Consider the following 18,990-nt stretch of genomic DNA (forward strand, 5'->3'; position numbering starts at 1 on the left):
ACCAAGTCAGTCGTCCCTTTGTCAGAGTACTTCCTGAACAAACAAGCTGTCACGTGGATCAAGTCCGTTCCTTTCTGGTTGTAGGCCAAACCAACTTCAAATCCTAGACTACTCCAAGCTCACTGGCACTTGATACAGGACCACAGGTTAGGCCAGCAGCTGGTGAGAGGGCAGCCACAGAGCAGAATGTGTCAGAGGAAGAGCCTTACACACAGCCCACAAAACTTAACCCGCTGCAGATTTCAGATGCCCGTTTTGGAGGCGATCCAGTCTCGATAGTAAGTCACTCGCGTATACACTCCTGGTTTATTTTGCTTGCCACATTCGTCTCCCCAGCTCACTATTCCCACGAGATACCAGATTCCTCTGGAGTTCACGTTCACCAGTGGCCCACCAGAGTCACCCTAAGGAGAAAAACATCAGCAGGCAAGAACAAAGAGTAAACAGTGCTCACCTGGCTAACGCAGCAAGCTGCAAAGTGTTCTGCTACAACTGACAGATATTTGTCTCTAGACCGCAGCTATAATCCAACCTCTACACAATTTAATCAGAAGACAGAGGATTACATCTTATGTCTAACTCCATCTCTCCCCCTCCACACCCTCACATCTGCATTCTCTCACATGTGCATTGTATATAAAACCCAAGTACCTCAGTACAGACTTCAGCCCAGGAGCAAAGCTCTAGTTTACATCTGTCAAGATCCTGAAGCCCATCGACTCAAGATTAGCCAAAGTTTTATTTTATTTCTTGTTTCTAGGAAACGTCACCTCCCAGCCCACTTCCTTCTTACTGCTACCTTATGAACAGACTTACCTGGCAGGCATCCACCTTCCCCTCCAAGTATCCAGCACACAACATTCCAGGTGTTATTGCTCCGTTGTACACTTCTCTTCTATTACAAACCGCATTGCTTATAATTTTCACTTCTGCTTGTCGAAGCTGATTAACACTTGGGCCTAGAAGGAAAAGTGGCATTAGCAACCTAAAACACACAAGGATCAGGAGCAGCCAGGTTTTCCTATAGCTTTTCTGCCACTACAAGCAGCAAAGGGAGCTACGCAAACAACGTCTCAGGAAGAAGAAAGTTATTTTTTTCCTCTGAAGTCCTTTGCTTGTTCTCAAACATAACCTTTCTCCATGCTTCAGTCTCACCAGATGCTCTTTAGTATAATGGGCGAAGGGACTTTTGCACATTTCGGTGTTCAGTTCAACTGTAGGCTACAAAATATGTCTTCTATGTCACTAGAAAGATGCACTGGTTAACCGCAATGTAGCTTTGGACAACCACTACACACCCCAAGAGTCCACCAGGGAACACGATGTATAGTTCAATGACTCTCATAAGCCCATGTATAGTCCCATCATCTCTAATCTCACTAACGTCAACTAATTTGAACAAAGCTCATTCAAGACATTTGATAAAATGAAGGCTGAATTATGACTAAATAGAGAAGAACTGATGAAGACTGTCATGATTTATCTATGACAGACAAAGCTGAACGGGGAAAGAACTCATGTCAAAGCTAAACCCCAGAGTGTGCCAGTGGGAAGGGACAACAGAATGCACTCAACCACCACAATGCACATGCCAGCAAAAAAAAGTGGCTCTTATTCCTGTAAGGCTAACCTGCAGAAATTTTCCCCCCCATATTCCAAGCCAGTGACAAAGAGAGGGGGGAAAAAGCAGCAAACCAAGTCCACTAGTCCATCACTACCAGAAGCACCTATCACACACACACCAGGTCTAAGGAACCCAGAATAAACAAACAAAAAGCCATAAAACTAACAGCAGTCTTCTCCGATACATGCATGACAGGGCACTGGAGGGCAAGAGCCACTCACCATCATTCTCCAAAGCTCCCCAACCTGTGACAAAACAGGAGGCGTTGTCTGGGAATACGTGAGATGCTTCAGGAAGACAGACACTGTGCACGTCACTCGTGAACTCAATAGGAGAGGCAAGTTCCACAACAGCCACATCATATTCATGATCAAGGACAAAGTTGCCGTATCTTTCATGAATGATAATTCTTTGGACATATTTTTTCTGTTTTGGAGGTCTCAGCAGAATTCCAAAGCTGGCAGTCCATCTTCGAGGATCTTGTACTCTGAAAGACATTGGAGGTTATGTCACAGCCACACAAAAGAATATCCCCAAAGGAGCTTAACTCTCCATTTAGGTATCAAAATGCAATGTGGCCAGGTTTGCCCAAGTGGCAGAGCAGAGCCAAACGTCATTATCTTTCAGCAGATACAGACATAAGTGAGCCACAAAAGGTCAGAGCAGACCTCTCAAAGCACCCGCAAGTCCTAAAGCCTGTAGGATCATGTAGGTGCTGATGACTTACCCTCTAAAGCAGTGGGCTGCAGTCACTAGCCACGTATTACTGATCACTGACGCACCACAGCGATGGGACCCATCGAGCTGAATACTAGCCTGCCATGGCCATTCCCCCTCCTGAGCACGCTGCCCGTCAATTATTCTCTCCACTCCCGAGAAGGAAAACAGCTGTTTGCGTATTCCACAGCCTGTCAAAGAAAAGGCAGCTCTGCTTTAGTCGATGGAGGGAAGTCAGAGTCTTGCTTTGGGAAAGGCCCACGTGGCTACAGGCACAGGCGTAACGGGGCAGTGATGTCAAGAGACAGCCTTCACCTAAAGCAGTGCCTCCCATCACAGGGAAACCACACATGACAGTCACAAGCGTCTCAGGACTGATGTGGAGTAAACAAAGAAGTTTGGCAGAAGAGTCACTACTTTGTCATTAAGCCAGTTTTAAGACACACCAGCCCATACGTGCTCCCATGGGAACTGAGGGCTGTGCCTCTGACACACTGTTTATCTTCCCCAACTGTAACTGTTCATCTAGTTTAAAAAGAGAAATACTGCCCCTCTACACACCTTGCTTTGTTTGATATTTGATCAGAGCTGTACAAAGGGAAAGGTAACACGTGCATACCCATTAGCATGTCTGTGCATACAGGTACACGCACAGATGATCACACATGAAGACATGCACTGATAATTAACCTAAGCATTTACATTCATATAGCTTTCATAAAAACAGCATCTAAGTTCCATCTAAAGACTACACCTCTCTTAGCACTGCATGGAAATATCCTTAATTTGATTTTGTTTTTTAAAAAGACTTGCTAAAAATTGAGTATGAAAATATTAAGGAACCCTCACACAAAAAAACCACCACAGCAGGAGAGCTCTAAGCTTTAAAGCACTCACCACCACACATGCACATGAAAGACACTGCACATCGCTTATGAACTGAAACAGTGGACGCAATCTTCCCACTGTTTGTAACATCCCACCTCTACAGCAAAGGCAAGGCCAACACAGTCAGCAGAGCTTCAAGCATCATAGAACTGCTGGAATAGTTTGGAAAAAAAAAACACAATCAAAACCCAAAACACCCACAAACTAAGCAAACAAAGGAAGGATTTTGTCTGGTCACCTTGACAACAGCAACAACAAAAATTGTCCTCCAACAGTTTACTTATAGCCGCTGTGCCACCAGCAGTCATGTATTACTCAGATGAAAAAAGCCAGATCCAAACCAGTTCATTCTTAGAGTCTATTTAAAGATGGAAAGCTAATGTAGGACACTGCATGGCCGAGACCATGCCGGGGACTGATGGAGTCCCCTGAGAGAGGACTTCTGCTGTAGCCCTATTTCCAGGGGAGCTTCTAGACCTCATGGGGCAGCACAGAATAGGAGAGGGACTGAGAACCTGCCCCTTTCCAAGGCTGCATCAGGTTTAGCTCAAATCTAAGACAACTATTGCCAAACCTTTCCACAGGGAGGAGGGGAGATGTTTTTGGAAGGATTCAAGCAAAAATCTCAGTGTAATCCTCATGTAAAGCTCACCAGCAGCAACTCACCTACATGCCCCCACTTCCCATTACCAACATTAAAGCAAGTGCTTCCCACCACCAAGTCAGAATGCCCAATTCTGCAAACACTACGGAGCCAGCCTAACTGCAAAAAATGAGCTGAGGTCTTCCCTGGCTCATGCTTTATCTACTGTTCTAGTATCTTTAACAATCTTTAAGAATCTTGTAAACACAGAACCTATAGCACCATGTCCCCGGACCTTTTCTATAGAGTAGTTGTACTTACAGTTGTTTAGAAGGTTGTCTCCCTTTTCCTTATTCAACTCTGAAAAGAAAAGCAAACAACACTGTGTATCTCTCATACTGCTACGTGATCTAGCAGAGACTCCCTCTCTGTACTCAGCAAACACAAATTAAATGGCATTGCTGCGTGGAGTTGACAGTACGGTAAAAGGGATAATTTGCTTTATTGGAGAAGTTCAATTAAGCCTCTGTTTCTCACTGAAAGTGTAAGGCCAAAGGACACATCTTTCTTGCCTCAGCTTAAAGCTAAAATAAAAAGCAGCAACTAAGTGCAAATAGGTCCAAGTAACACCTATATGCGCTGGGGGCTATTATATAAAAGCCTATAGGCATTTGTTCAGGTTCAGTATAGCAAGGTGGTCAAAACAGCCTTCACAAATCCTCAGCACCAGGAGCTACATGCTAACGTTACTGATTTCTTCCTTACGAAAAACCGTCTTCCAGATTCTGATGGTAACCAATGACAGATACATGGGAGATGATTACTGCCAAGGCACCTCAGGGTTTTGTTATGATCACTTACTACAGCAAACTATCAAAGAGGCAAAGGAAGTGTCAAAGGGGGAAGAATAGAACCATTTCAGCCTTGTGTTTTGGGGTTTTTTGTTGTTGTTTTTTGTTTGTTTTTTTTTTTTAATAGCTTGAGGACTCAGCATTTGAGTGCTTGGTGTTACAGGTTCCGGTCCAACTCACTGTGTGCCTTAGCAAAGCCATCTGTGAAGCCATGGTCACAAAGTTAGGCCTTTTTTGGATTAACTGGGCAGGGGGACAATGTCATTTAACAGAACTAGGTCACACGAGAGAGCGTCTGATGCACAGAGAGAGCTCGCACTCTTAAGTCAGTGCCGGTCTGCTTTAGTCCTCTTCCACCTACTTTTTCCCAAGTTCATAGGCTGTCAGCTGTACCATGATTTTAACAAGATAAAACAGTAATGGCCCATACATTTGCATACTAAAGTGAAACTCCTTAGACTGAGAACAGCAAAGTATGAGGAAAAAATTCCAAGCTAAAAAAAACCCAAACCTAAGGCACTTGCCTGTGATAATAATGGTAGACTGGTCAACATCTAAGGACTTGGAGCTTGTTTGCAGCCTTCTGCGTAAAGCACGGTTGATGTGACCCAAGCTTGTTGCCTGACTGTCAGCCGAGACAAATTTAAATACCAGAACAACAGATGCCAGCACTCCACCAGGATCTGGGCTGCAAATCAGCAAAAACAAAGTGGTGTCATTCTCTCTTTGCTCACTAATCCTCTTTGTTCTGCTTTGTGCCATCTGCCTTCCTTATATGAGAACATGTCTGGTCTTCTGAGGTGCATAAAATGAATAGCATAGTTGTGCACAAGCAAAGAAAGATGACTACATATGTCAGCAGGCAGCAAAAGGTTTGGTTCTTGCTATAGCAAGGATCCGAGGGAATCTTCTGGGAGCTGTTGTAAGCAGTACAGCTGAGGAAGAGATGGAGGGATCATCCCCTTTGGTCTCCACACAGTTCATAGTCAGTAGGACACAGATGGCAGTAGGAGCAATGCAAGAAGTTAAAACCCTTCGACAGATACCCAACAAGCCCTTCCCAACAGCCAGTCAAAAGACCCAGTTTAGAGCTACAGAAGCTTAAAACAGTCTTTTGGCATCTCTTTCCATTTAAGTCACTAGTCCATTTATCGGCCAGTTAGCTCCATTGGATCTAGAAACAAATCTCAATAGCTTAAGTTACCAGAGCAAGGCATGGTCACTTACTGCCTGTATAGAATATTTGGCCTAATACTTTAGGCTCACAGTCTAAAGGGAAACCAGCTCAAGCCTAGAGGAAAAGACAGCAGATATACAGCTAGGCTGGGCCAGCGCTCATTTGCACAATAAGGTATCTGTAAAAAAACAAGCTTGGAAAAGACACACTGTTTGGTCAACCCAAAAGGTTTTAAGAGGTGGGTTGAAGTTTAGCCCTCAACTTCTTTGATTTCAGACAATACACGGTGTGGGAGGTTTCTGGAAGAAACCAGAAGCAGAAAACAATGCGCAACAGTTTAAGGAAACGACTCATTCCATCTAGAGACAGGTAAATGCAAGAATGCCCAGAAGTGCTGTGAAGAAGGACATTCGTGGCAAGTTTGGCGTTCTTTGCTCTCTAGGGAAAATATTCTACAGTGGAATTGAACCTTCAAGAAATACAACTCCAAACCAAAAGTAATGTGAAGAGGGAAGCAATGACTTATTGCTGAGAGTGAATACATAATCACTGCCCAGAGAAGACTTTAAAGATCTCCCACAGGACCTTTATACACCTATGTCCCACTTGCTTCCTTCCCTCAACTCTGTATGCTGGTATCTCACAATGGAATCAAGTTATTCCTTCAGACCTTTTCAGAGAGGGAGGAGAAGAGTCACCTCCTGCTGTACACTATGCAGAGACGCAAACACAAGCCCAAGGTTCCACAGGAAGCATTAACCAAGCACACTCAATGTGGTCAAGGGGTAGGGAGAAAGGGTATTTATCACGCCCCTGCTTATTCCTGACCTTCGTGTTACTTACCTTAGACTGACAACGTGGGACCTGATGTACCTTTTACTTAGAAAGGACCCCTTAAACACTGCAGACATCTGTTAAAGGAAAAGAACATGTTAAAATACACCTCTAATATGTACACACTTTCAAGATAAGTCTTGTGAGCCTCTGAAACAAAAAATGCCTTCAGATCTCCACCTCCACGCCAAAGCTCTCTCTAAATTCCCATCAGAGATTGCAGAACCAAAATAAACATCTGAGTTGGCAGATTTTTGCTGTCCCTTCTGCTCTGTAGGTGCCTGTTCCGCCACAGGGCTGCTGGAACAGACCGCATTTGTGCTTACCATCTGCTTGCACACAGTCAGCAAGGCATCTTTTCAAACCTCGCTGTAGTGGGTTAAAGTGAGGCCAGCCGCATAAGGATGAGGCATAACAACCTCCACCACACTTTCCAGTCACAGGACTCTTCACCATAGGCGAGGCAGAAACAGAGAAACATCTTGGCTTACCATGGTTTCAATCTCTTCACTCAGGTCTCTGAACTCTTCTGTGGTTTGTCTTTCATACTGAGGTTTGTACTTGACATTGGTGATTAGGAACGATGCATTGTAATACCGGTCCTGATCTACAGAGAAGAAAAGGAAAGGTTGCTTATCTCCTTCAGTACAATTCAGACACATACACCATTTCATGTAACATGGCACAAGTAAGGCTCCCAGGCTCTGGCTGTGATCCCCTCAGCCGTAGAATTACAGCTTGGGCCAAACTCCAGGCAGCACTGTGGAAAAAGAGGACTCTGAGCCACCTTACCGCTCCATGGACCAGCTAGGGGTTCATTTCTACTTTGAGGACCGTCCCAAGCAGCCTGATATTACACCCACTACAATATTTCTCTGGGGACCATCTTCACATCAGCCTGAGGTGAGCACAGCATGGGACACATCAGGTCACATATGTCCCTTCTGACTCAGAGGCAGGTGGCCCAGAGCTGTTTGCATCCACACAGCAGGCAAGTTGAAAATCTGGCTCTCAGGTGACCAGCAGAGAGGGGCTCCGTAACGCAGAGTTAACAAAAAGGAAAGATAAGCTTTGTTCAATGTCAAGCTTACTCTGCATAGCCTGAGCTCTAGACACACCACCCCGACTTACACAGAAGCCTGCTGGCCTTTGGTTAACCATGAATACCAGTGCAGGCACCAGGGTAAAACAAGAAACAAAAAGATGGGCAATACTAAAACGCCTGCTTCAAGTAAGTGATATTTTAAGCATTCCTGCAGGTTTTCTAATCAATTCAGAACTTGAGTACAGTCTAGTACATCTTCTCATATGGATTCTATACCAGGGTGAATTTTATACCTAAATCATCAGGTAAGACCACAATACCAAGTGAAACACAACATATTCCAAAAGTCTTGTGACAACAAAAAAGTGGTGTGCTTACCATGGCACAAATAATATGTTAGTAAGCCAATGATGAGGGCTAAGCCTGCTATCACCGCCACAACAATGAGTGCTATCTTCCATGGCTCTAGACGTTGCGTTGCTCTGTCCATCTGGATCAATATCTGCATTGAAGAAAACAACAGGGGGAAATTCAACTCTGTTACAAAGACAATAGCGCATCCTGAGCCAAATCATCTGGCACAGCTTAGCTCAGCTGACAAACCTCAAAGAATGAGGTAGGTTGGGAAGAATCTCAGGCCTCTGTGGGTCTGACCTTCTGCCCAAACCAGGTCTCACCAGAGCAGGTTGCTCCAGGCTTTGTCCAGTCAAGTTTTAATATCTCCAAGGACAGAGATCCTCTGGTCTCTCAGGGGTCCTGGTCCAGTTTCTGACCACCCTCACGGCAAAAGTTTTTTCTTTACACTTAGTCAGAATTTTCTGTGCTCTAACTTGCCCCCATTGCCTCACACGCACCCCTGAGAAAAGCCTAGAGTTGCACAGGTATGGCTAGTAGAGACAATTTCCCATCAAGAAATATTACACAGATTTCAAGTGTAGCTGGCTGCCCACACAAGTGCTTAAACTGGACATAAATTTAACAATTCAGGACTGATGAAGTAACTTCTGCACCAAGGACACTCCAGGTTACCAGAGATGCTATATAACACACAGCTTGGAATTATTTTTAGTTGGTATGAGTAATAAAATTTATTGATCCCCTGCAGGGTTTGGGTTTTATTGCACCAGAACCACACGTACATTGTAAGAGACCACATCCTGTACTCTGCCAGGCAGCCTGTCAGAGGGGAGAGAAATACCTACTCATGTGTAAACATGATATGGCAACAAGACCCAGACCTAGTGACTCGCTGAAAGCCAACAGACTCACAAAAAGGGTTGGGAACTTGACTCACACATGGACAAAGGCACATAAGCCTTTCTCCTCCATTTACATCCTCCTGTGCAGCATTAAGCAAGAGAACATTAGGAAAACTGCATTTTTGTGCATGTTCTCAGTGGCTTTGTTGTAGGATGATGCAAAGCCTTAAGCGCAATTATTTCAGATCCCCGGTAATTCCCCAGTGCGCTATGTAGTAATTGCTGTCATGCCATGCACCAAGTCTTTACATCATGGCGGGTATTCAGTACAGTACCAGAAAAACACATGAGAAAATCTCTTAAAGGTGCCTGGAGAGACCAGTGGCAGCAGCCAGCTCTGGGGAGGAGAGACTCGGCTGGCTACTCACCCACTGATCCATGTTTGTATTGCTGTGGACCAGACACGCTAAAAATGCTCTTTTCCCCTTTGCAGGCCTATGGCACAGCCACTTCTGAGGAAAAAGTGGCAGGAAGGGACAGAAGAGGAGTCAGAGAGAACAAGGCTTTGCAGGTTCTCTGACTATCAGGTGACAAGAAAGACAGTACAGAGCGGAATAACAGCAGAAGCTCCATCTTAGGAGATGAGCAGAGAGGGTAAATCAGCGGTGAATGTGTGGGTGTGATATACAAACCCAAACCAGCAAAAGAGTGAAGTGGTGGGAGAGCAGAGTGGGGTTATACTCTCTGCCCTGAGGGCAAGGAAGCTGAGCAAAGCTAAAAGGAAGAGATGGCATGCAAGGCAAACCAGAAAAAATTGAGCCAAGGAGGAAGCAGCTGAGAGGTCTGCACACAGTAAGAGTGTGCTCAGCAAGTGACAGGGACGTTGGAAGCAACTCAGAGTTTAATATCCTCTCATAAAAGCTTGGTTTTGGCTAGTGAGAGTGCTGGCAGGTATCCCAGTCCATTGCTTAAGAAGGGGAGGCAAGTTTTTACCCACTCATACTGGCAGCATACTGAAAAAACAAAAAGTTAAACAGGGTAGCTTCAGCCAGCACCACAAATGCAGGTGGTCACAGACAGCAGCTGAGTGTTAGTAAAATACATAGGGCAGGTGACCAGGATCAAGCCTTCTACTTCAGTGTTGCGCTCTGTGGAGAAGCCTGATACCTCTCCTTCTTTTGCACCTGCTTTTTTTGGGACAAACTTATGTTTCAGCAATGCATAGTTGAAGTTTTCCTCAAATCTGGCTGTCTCCCCACCAGACTGGCTCAGTTCCCTGATGGCAGGGCTCTGCAAAGCAGACTTTAGAGCAGCCTAGAAGCCCAGGCTGGACAAGATTACTTGATCTGGAAACTGCACGTTGCAGGGAGCATATCATATACAGACAGAGCTAAGCTGATCCACAGAGGCCTTAACTTCTGGCCACCTAGACCTTCACTGCACACACTGTCCGTTACTCCTGAGGGTTTAAACAGATGCAGAAATTCAGATAAAAACTTAAGACCAGTGAGACTGTCCTGCCTCAGTTTCTTTAACATGCTGCAGTCTCCCCTAGGGCATCCTCATCTCACAGCTCATGGTGTCTCCTTTGGCTAACCAGAACCCCGCTATGGCAATACGACGCTGTTCTTCCCTGGCTAGCCATCTCTCATGTTTTAAAGATGCCGCCTTAGCACCCGATTTTGATCCCCTCACTGGCTGGGTTTTACTGCCCAGTCTGAGCCCCCATCAACAAACTCGACCAGCCTGGTTCCCTGCCCTTCAGCTGCACTCCCACCCCAACAGCAATCAGAGCAACATCCCTCCTTCACTCCCAACACACAGAACACACAGCACAGCCCTGACAGTGTATGGCTGACCCTGCAGATACCCAGGCAACAGCACTCATTGTATAGCCACTGGCTTTCTTCAACTGTGTATAGAGAGATTTCCTCAAGACTTGGCCTTACACCTAAGCTACAAAAGCTTAAGACTCCCATTTGAGAAACAAGCACCTCGCTGCTTGTGGGACTCATGCTCTGACAGGCAGTGCTGTGCTGCATCTCAATCTGTCTCTTTTTCTTTTTTGTGCAAATATCAGCTACATGGACAAGTACTGGCAGCACAGACCCCCCTCCCCTTCCAGCATTTCAGAACCACTTGCTTTCCACAGGTCACAGACTTGCAAGGGGAAACAGATACCTCAGGAACTCTTGTAGTGCTGGGGAAATGTAAACATGAGAAAAATAATAATAATAAAAAAACCAAACACCACCACCAACAAAAAAACCCACCAAGAAAACAAAACAAAACAAAACCACCACAAAAACTCCACTTCTGGCACAAATTTCACCTTAAAATTATAAAGAAATTTGCCAGGAAGCACTTTCACATATTTCTACATTCATATCGGCAATTAATTTTTATATAGAATATACAAATTAAAGTGAAAACACCTCTGTAAACCCAAACCAGTTTCCTCCCGTGAGTAGGATGCTCTTGACTTCCATCTTGGTATGATAAGTACCAAAAGAGAAAAAAAAAAAAAATCTCTCATGCAATGTAAGCAGCAAGTCTCATCACCTCCCGCAGTGTACAACTGCCAGTACATGTGCTTCAGCAGCAATGCCTGAGTGCAGGACCCAGCTCAGTAGCCCACACATTTCTGTCTACTCCATCAGCAGACATGCTGGTCAGCAGCTGTGCTGAAGGGCTGGGAAAGAACAAACTCTCCTGGTTTTAGCTTTTTAGGAAATACCTGATCTTTTGCCACCTGTTTCAGGAATCGGCACGAGTACAGGGAAGATGGTCTTGTTTGACCCAAGAGCAGCTATCCTTTACTCTTTGAATAACAGCTTGAGCACAGGCAACATCGAATGTTTACTGCTTGTATTAGAGCAGCATATATTTTCAGTTGTGTGCACAACCCTGCACTGGGATGGCCTCTCACATGCTAGGGGCTGTATAGACAAAAAAAACCCCAGTCACGACTAGGTCTGGTTTTGAGGCTGGCTCTGCTGAGACCTACTGGGATGTTTAGTGAAAGACAGTTCTCATCCAGGTTATGTCCACTCACCACATCCAGTCATTAATCACATGCAGTTTACCCCCAGCCAGCCCCTTTACTCCCCTGGTCTTTTCGCTATTATGCCATGGAGGGCAGGATTGTTCTGCTCTATCAGAGTAACCCCCTGAGAGGGACTTCTGTGGCTGGGACATCCATCCTCACAGTTAAATAGTTCAGCAGCAGGTGTTTGCCTTAGAAGGCCTCCAACACCAACATCTGTGTAGACACCTTCCAGAGTCAGGTGTTCTGTACAGCCTCATGTTTTTTGCTTCCTTGTACCACACTCTTTGATTTGATTTTTTTATTTTTTTACTGCCCTAACTCCCATAAGTTACAAATTAGCTCTCAGGAGGGCAGAGAGGGAAATTCAGCTAACACGGATGCATTTGTCCTCCAGCATGGATGAAGATAGTCTTAATTTCTCAAGAGCAAACCTTAACAAGAGATCAGAAACCAGACTCCACCAGAAGACCTCAAAGGCCAAGTCCCCTCTGCTCAGAAAACAACCTCCTCACAGTCTGTGTCTGGCAGCTTTCAGTCTGAAGTGAACTGGCAGGAAGTTTCCAACTCAAGACCTTTAAGTTCAGTACAAAACTGCTTATCTCAGCAATAGTATGGATGAACATTAGACCTCCTCCAGCAATCCCTGTTCTCATTTAAAATATGCTTCATTCCCAAGGAGCCCAAGACAATCCATGGAGACGGTAGCATCTGACCATTTCATCCCACAGTTCATTCGGGTCTGGAAGTGCAAACTATTAGTCTCCTAGTTTACACACCTTGGCTCTCAGCCAAAGAATGCATTTCAATCAGTAAAAATTTATTCCATACTGGGAAAAATTCATCCAAATTCACTATCTTGGAAATAGCTATGTCTGCATAGAATTAAGTTATTTTAAACACAGTAAAACTACGATCAGCCCCAAATGGCCTTGTGGACCATTCACCCAAAAGCAAATGACTAGCACAATACACGGGTGACAAGCTGTTTTTCCTCTCGCCCTGTACCAAACTCCCTAAAAAGTTACTACATTCATTCACAATGCAAGTGATGAAAACTCAGCTCCCACCTCTGCCTGACAGAATTGTATTTGCTATATTGAGCTTATAGATCTCTTCCAGTTGAGCAACTGTGTGTTATAAAAAGCCTCAGTAACAACTGTACTAGAAAACTGACCAGAAAAGATCTGTTCAGACACAGAAAAGAAGCAAAACTTTATCACCCATGTCCTCGGAAAGGGCCCTAGTCACTGAGCTGTTGAGCAAGCAGGGAACAGCTACCCTGTTCTGTTTTAAGAATCTGCCCTTGACTATTTTTGACTTATTAAGCTAAGCTGTCATAGCACCCCAACCTAGATTTGCTTTTAGATTTATCCTGGCAGGACTAGCTATTTAATCCAACCTATTTGCCCCACTCGACATAGGGAAAAACATGCAACCTCTTTCTTTATACTATCTGATCTGCTGCTGTCTTACTATAATAAAATTATTGTATTGTTTATTATGCCCCTGCTCACTGGTACTGCAATATTCTCAGAAAAAGCAGCGGCAGAGCTTGGGCAGCACATCTGCCAACAAGGGTCTCTCCACACTTACAGCCATGGTCAGTTTTCCATTCAAAGATTAATTCAAGCACATCCCTACAATTGCTCTTCCTAGAAATGGGACCTTTCACAAGACAAGCCAACCGACTAATCTGCTGGCCTGGGGAGTGCCAATTAAAAATCCCAGCTAGGTCCCTGAAGCTACCTACATTGGCAGGGTGGCTGGCAAAGGCAGCAGCCGGAGAACACTGGGCTTACTCCACGCGTGCTGTAGCACAAGCGTGGGGCCAGGAAGCCAGACGTGCCAAGTCCACTCCCACCTTTGCCACAAGCAATCGTGCCAACCTAACGCTTCTCCTCCATTCCTACAGCATAACCACTACACACACTCAGAAAAGAATGCGACAAGGTCCTCTGCCACTACTTTGGGCACTGAAACAGAAGCAGCTAGTCCCCAAGTACTGCAGGAGCCTTGTTTGGATGAGGTCAGTTACCTACGAGCCTCAGTCTCTCAATGCTTGGTATGTCCTAAAGCAAATCTGATACAATGGTAGACTTGCAAATATTGAAGGCATCTGCTGATGGAAACAAAACGTGTGTTCTTCTATGCGTCACGCTGAATCAGCTTCATCTCCCCACACCCTCTAACATCCCACAAAAACAGTAGGTGCTGCGTGCCACCCCTCTGCAGTCAGATAAAGCATCACTAATGTCCTTGCCACTTACTAATTGAGCTCCTCCCCTTAACCACCATCCAGCTCTATGGAGGTCTTGCTGCTCTATAGAGGTCTTGCTGCTTCCCAGAAGCACGCTTCAGCTGTACGACGACAACAGCTCCAAATACTGTTCTGGTCATTTGCAGCAACATTCAAGGGCAGCGTTCACTCTGTGGGGAGTCTTAACTCAGAGCTTACCAGTATCCGTAACACCCAAATGCTGCTCATACAGGCTTTACCAATTATTTGATCACTTTTGCAATCAGCACAAAGTGTCTGTTGTTCTTTAATCTCTCATTTGTTTTGCACACAGCTTTTTGGAGGTTGTGAGCTCTTTAATTGCTGGGATAGAGCTGGCCTACTGTGTTACTACAACAATACGGAAGGCCAAAAACTAAAATAACCTCAATCAATAACCTATCTTTCTGCAGTTGACTGCCACAGCCACCATCTTGAGAAAGACTCCTATGTTCTGTAATAAGCTTTAGTGGAACTAGGAGGGCTACTCCATAAATCAGGACTTTATAACCTGCATGAACATGTGAGAGGCCATCCCAGTGCAAGGGAAAGATTAAGTACACAGCCACTGACTGCAAGCAGCTTAGGATAAGGTTCTGCAATGTGTACAACATCTTCTACCCCTCACAATTCCTACTTCCAGCTGCGTTCATAGACAGGTATCTTATTATGTCAGCTCAGCAGTGCCAGAACACAGCAGTAGGTCTCCACTTTTCAGCCTTTGACAGCGGCTCTGCCTGCCTCCTTTTCCTCCGCCTTGACAGGTTGAAGTCCACTCCAGAAGTGAGATACCAGACAAGCAGTTGCAGTCTCTGTGGTTTCTCAGTCTGATTTTCATTCCAAGGTAGGGTGGGTGAAATGGTCTGGTGCCAGATTCGGAGTGTTTCCGAGCTGATTCTGCACAGATTAACACTTTGCTGGCTGCATAAGAAGTCCATGAAAATAAACAAGAGCGCAAGAAGCCAGTTTTACTATTTTACTGCACTCACCCTCTTGTACCACGCTGTTAGCTCAGCGGTTGTGGCTGTAACGCATTCTAAGCACACCAGCACAAAGGGCAGATGAGAGAGGGGGTGCAGTGAGAGGACTCTCACCTGCCCTCCCACCCCTCAGTGGCCAGAGACCAGCTTGATTTGTCAACCATACCATGCTGTAGAGGAGCCAAAGAATGCCTGGAAAACAAATGCATTTCGGGTGAGGAGAAAGGGAGAAGTATCAGAAGGATTATTGATGCATGGAAGGCAGCTCAAATCAAAGGTATGCTCAGAGGTAGTGCCATTTTCCCCACACCCTCAGTGAAAGCACAGAAACTGCCCTAGAAATCTAAGCCCAAGACAGCCACGCTGCCCAAAGTACCCAGTAGCAAGTCAGATGGCTGTGGCACTCACCTCTGGGTACCCCTGAGAGGTCAGCAAGCAGCTCTTCTGTCTGGGAGATGCACTGTCCCCAACGCCACAACACACTGTGTAGCATCTCAGCATAGACTTGAGGCTTTATCTCCTGAATTAGGAAAGGAGTCATAGGCAAGTCAGAACAAACAAGTCCAGCAAGTCTCTAGTGACAGAGGCTTACCCAGTAGCATGATTCCTCCCCTAAAACAATAACAGTACACTTCTTTCATCACACCTTTCATCCAGGAATCTCAAAGCCTTTTCAGAGCATTAACTACACCCTGCAACACCCCAAATCAGAACAGCCATGAAAATTTTGCAAGGATGCAGAGTTTATTTCCTTCTTTGGTGTAATTAAAAACAAATCAGAAGTTACGGGCAGGACCAATGCAGAAAATTTGCATGTTCTAAAGAGACAGTGTTCAGTCCCAGGTCAGATAAGGTGCTGACATAAATTGATGTAGATTCAGCAGCACGTGCCTCTCAGCTCCCATGAACTTCCTTGAAATGGGTCATTTGGTCAGGCAAGAACTTGCTCCTATAGCAACAATTACATTCGGGTTTGCTATTCTTCTCCTTTGACATTGATTTTCTCTGTGGCCAGGTAGCCACACACATACTTCCACCCTGGAAAAAATATTCAAGATCAAACATTTGTGATATAAATATATGCAGGTTGTCTAGATATAATTGTGTCTACTTCTGTTAGTTACAGCAAGTTAATTGGCAACACAAGCACAAACACTCTAACCTAAGGTAGCATTTCTCAGTCTTTTCTTGGGACCTCTTTTTTCAATTATAAGTTCTCAGTTCCAAACTTACTAATAGATATATAGGCCCACACAATCTTACAGACAGATTAGTTTCAGAAGGCAAATACAGACGCCAGAACACCACAACAAGACAGATGGGTGATGGGCAGCACAATATTTTCTTTGCTGCAGTAAAGTTTCAAACATCTAGGGACTCTTTCTCCACCTGAATTGCCTTCATTTGACCTCTCTACAGCTCAGGGATCACCAGCTGAAAAACACACTGATGCAAATACATCTTACATGGCTGGAGCTCTTCGTTTCACTTTATGTCATGTCCATAGCCAAGTAACAGGAACACTACCTTTCTGAGGTCAGCTTCTTTGGAATGAAACCTAGGCTAAAGGTAAGCCCTAGCTTCTCATCATTTCAATTCAGTCAATGTCTCAGCATCGTTTGTTACAAAATACAATGAGTACAGTTGCTAACTATGCACATCATGTAATCACTTCTCAATACTTTAACTGGAAGCTGCATTGCTATCCCATATAGGAACACTTCTGTTCAGTCAGTCCAGATGTGTGAGAGAAATGCAGACAGAAGCCTGCCTAGAGGGTGAGAGTTTCCAAGAGTGAAGGATCAAGTGTCATATGATTACCTGACCCGTGTGTAGGTGGGGTGAAGACATATCCATTCCAGGCAGTCCGTGATCCTCAGAGATACAGCCCTTTCTTGTGACTTAATTGTGGCACAGGTGGAAGAATGCACAGCACAGAGGCTTCATGGCAATCTCTGAACAGTCTCACCTGTAGGCAAAAAACCCATTGCTGCTTATGCAGAGAAGTTCAACTGAGCAGGCTTTTTAGGGCATTGAAAAGCTCTTCCAGCCCTAGTTTCATGGCAGGAAGGCACCAAACTGATTAAGGAGGTAATAATTCCAATCAACAGTCCCCTCGCTGCACAAAGTGTCTATGCATCTTCTTGTGCTGACTATACTTCCCTGGGGCAGAAACACCATCTGAGAAACAGGGACAGGCAATTGCCACCAGTGGTTCAGTTACCAGGTACCTAACAGGTTTGGCTCCCGATTCCAGTGACAGTGTACTGATGTGCCTGCTGATGCTACACCAATAAGATTCAAAAAAAGCCTAGACAAGCTGGGAAATGCTGGGGAGGAGGCAGGGATTGTGGTCCACCTGGGTACCAAGTGAAAGAAAGAAGATTCTGGAGGAAGAACATATGATGCCAAATACCAGGACCCCCATCATAACACAGTTGGCACAGAGGCAAAGTCTCAACACACAACTAAAGCAATGGAATAAGGAAGAGAGGCTCAGGTTCATCAGGGACTGGGGAAGCTTCTTAAGTAGATTAAACCTAGCAAAGGATCACCAGATTTCCACTTGAACTGACGGAAGTGGGATCTACACTTCACATCAGGAAGATCACGCAGACTTTAAAGTGACAAGCAGGAGAAAGCAGACTGGTACACACAGGATGTGCTGTTCTGAATAGGCACTGCAACATCAGGTAAAGACAAGGATGGAAGTTGATGAAAGTCAAGTAGTAAAAAAAGAATCTGGTATGAAGAAGATCCAGAGACAGAAAGCCAAAGCAATGCTTTCCAGACAGTTCTTTAAGGATGGCACAGATCCAGAATGCTGACCTTAAACAAGGACATGGACACGGCAGGTGTCAAGGAAACATGACAGCAGGAAGGCAACAGAACACAGAAACCCCAGGGAACCACTATTTCAAATTATTTTCATTACTCTGATGTAAAATGTGAAGCCTTTACATTAACCACTCAGGTAATACTAGATTTCTAGATGCTGTGAATAACTGTTTCAGGAACAGGCAGCCAAAAAACCCACAAAATGAGAAGCAACTCTTGATTCAGTCCTGACCAACTGGTTCACCACACTTCTGCCATGTACCTAAATTATACCAGCATTTGATTTCACGTTTCTACAGAGAGACCACAAAGGCAGATCAGCTACTGCCATTCCCAATTTCAAATATAGGAGCCACACAAAAACAGAAATTCAATAACCTAAAAGGGGAACCTTGAAAAACTGCGTGTTTTCTGGAGAGACAGACTATTTTAAGACATCATGTCACTCTGAGCGAATGTAAAAATGCCTTCAGGAAGCCCAAAGCTAAACGTAATAGATAAAAACTCAAAATAATGGAAGCAAGAAAGCATACTTGAGAAGAGCTGAAAAACAGTGGTTATAAACTCAGGCAGGTAAACTGCAAAAAAAAAACCCCAAACAAAACATGATGCAGAAGCATGCCAGAAGCATCTGGCTGATATTTCTCAGGAGCGAAGTATCAGTGTAAGAAGCTGGGGGAAAAGCCAGAAGATTAGGGGAAATACTGCCAAAAAAAGTGTTCTAAAGCAAGCATGGGGAACCTTTGATAGTGTAGTAAGATATACAAAATGGCCACATCACCACAAGCAACTAAGTAATAAGAATAGCAGGTATTTCTATAAATATGCTGTCTGGGGTAGAATCACAGCTTTTGTAAAACAAAATTCCTGCCTTGCAAACCTATCTCAATTCCTGAGCAGGCCAACAGCTGGTGCATGAGGCAGGACTGA

General features: G+C 44.7%; 1 protein-coding gene across 1 annotated transcript; it reads right to left on the reverse strand.

Annotated features, from left to right (window-relative positions):
• Positions 1-242: 242 nt before the first annotated feature.
• LOC135988401 (transmembrane protease serine 11F-like) lies at positions 243-17,079 on the reverse strand. The gene is made up of 11 exons (XM_065634337.1): positions 17,044-17,079; positions 15,641-15,742; positions 8,098-8,221; positions 7,166-7,281; positions 6,684-6,751; positions 5,188-5,351; positions 4,134-4,172; positions 2,352-2,532; positions 1,846-2,111; positions 817-959; positions 243-404 (listed from the first exon to the last, which is right to left on the reverse strand). The coding sequence occupies exons 1-11, from the start codon at positions 17,077-17,079 to the stop codon at positions 243-245; spliced, it is 1,401 nt and encodes a 466-aa protein (XP_065490409.1).
• Between the last annotated feature and the right edge of the window lie 1,911 nt (positions 17,080-18,990).

Source organism: Caloenas nicobarica, chromosome 4, assembly GCF_036013445.1.
Source record: "Caloenas nicobarica isolate bCalNic1 chromosome 4, bCalNic1.hap1, whole genome shotgun sequence".
NCBI classification, from domain to species: domain Eukaryota; kingdom Metazoa; phylum Chordata; class Aves; order Columbiformes; family Columbidae; genus Caloenas; species Caloenas nicobarica.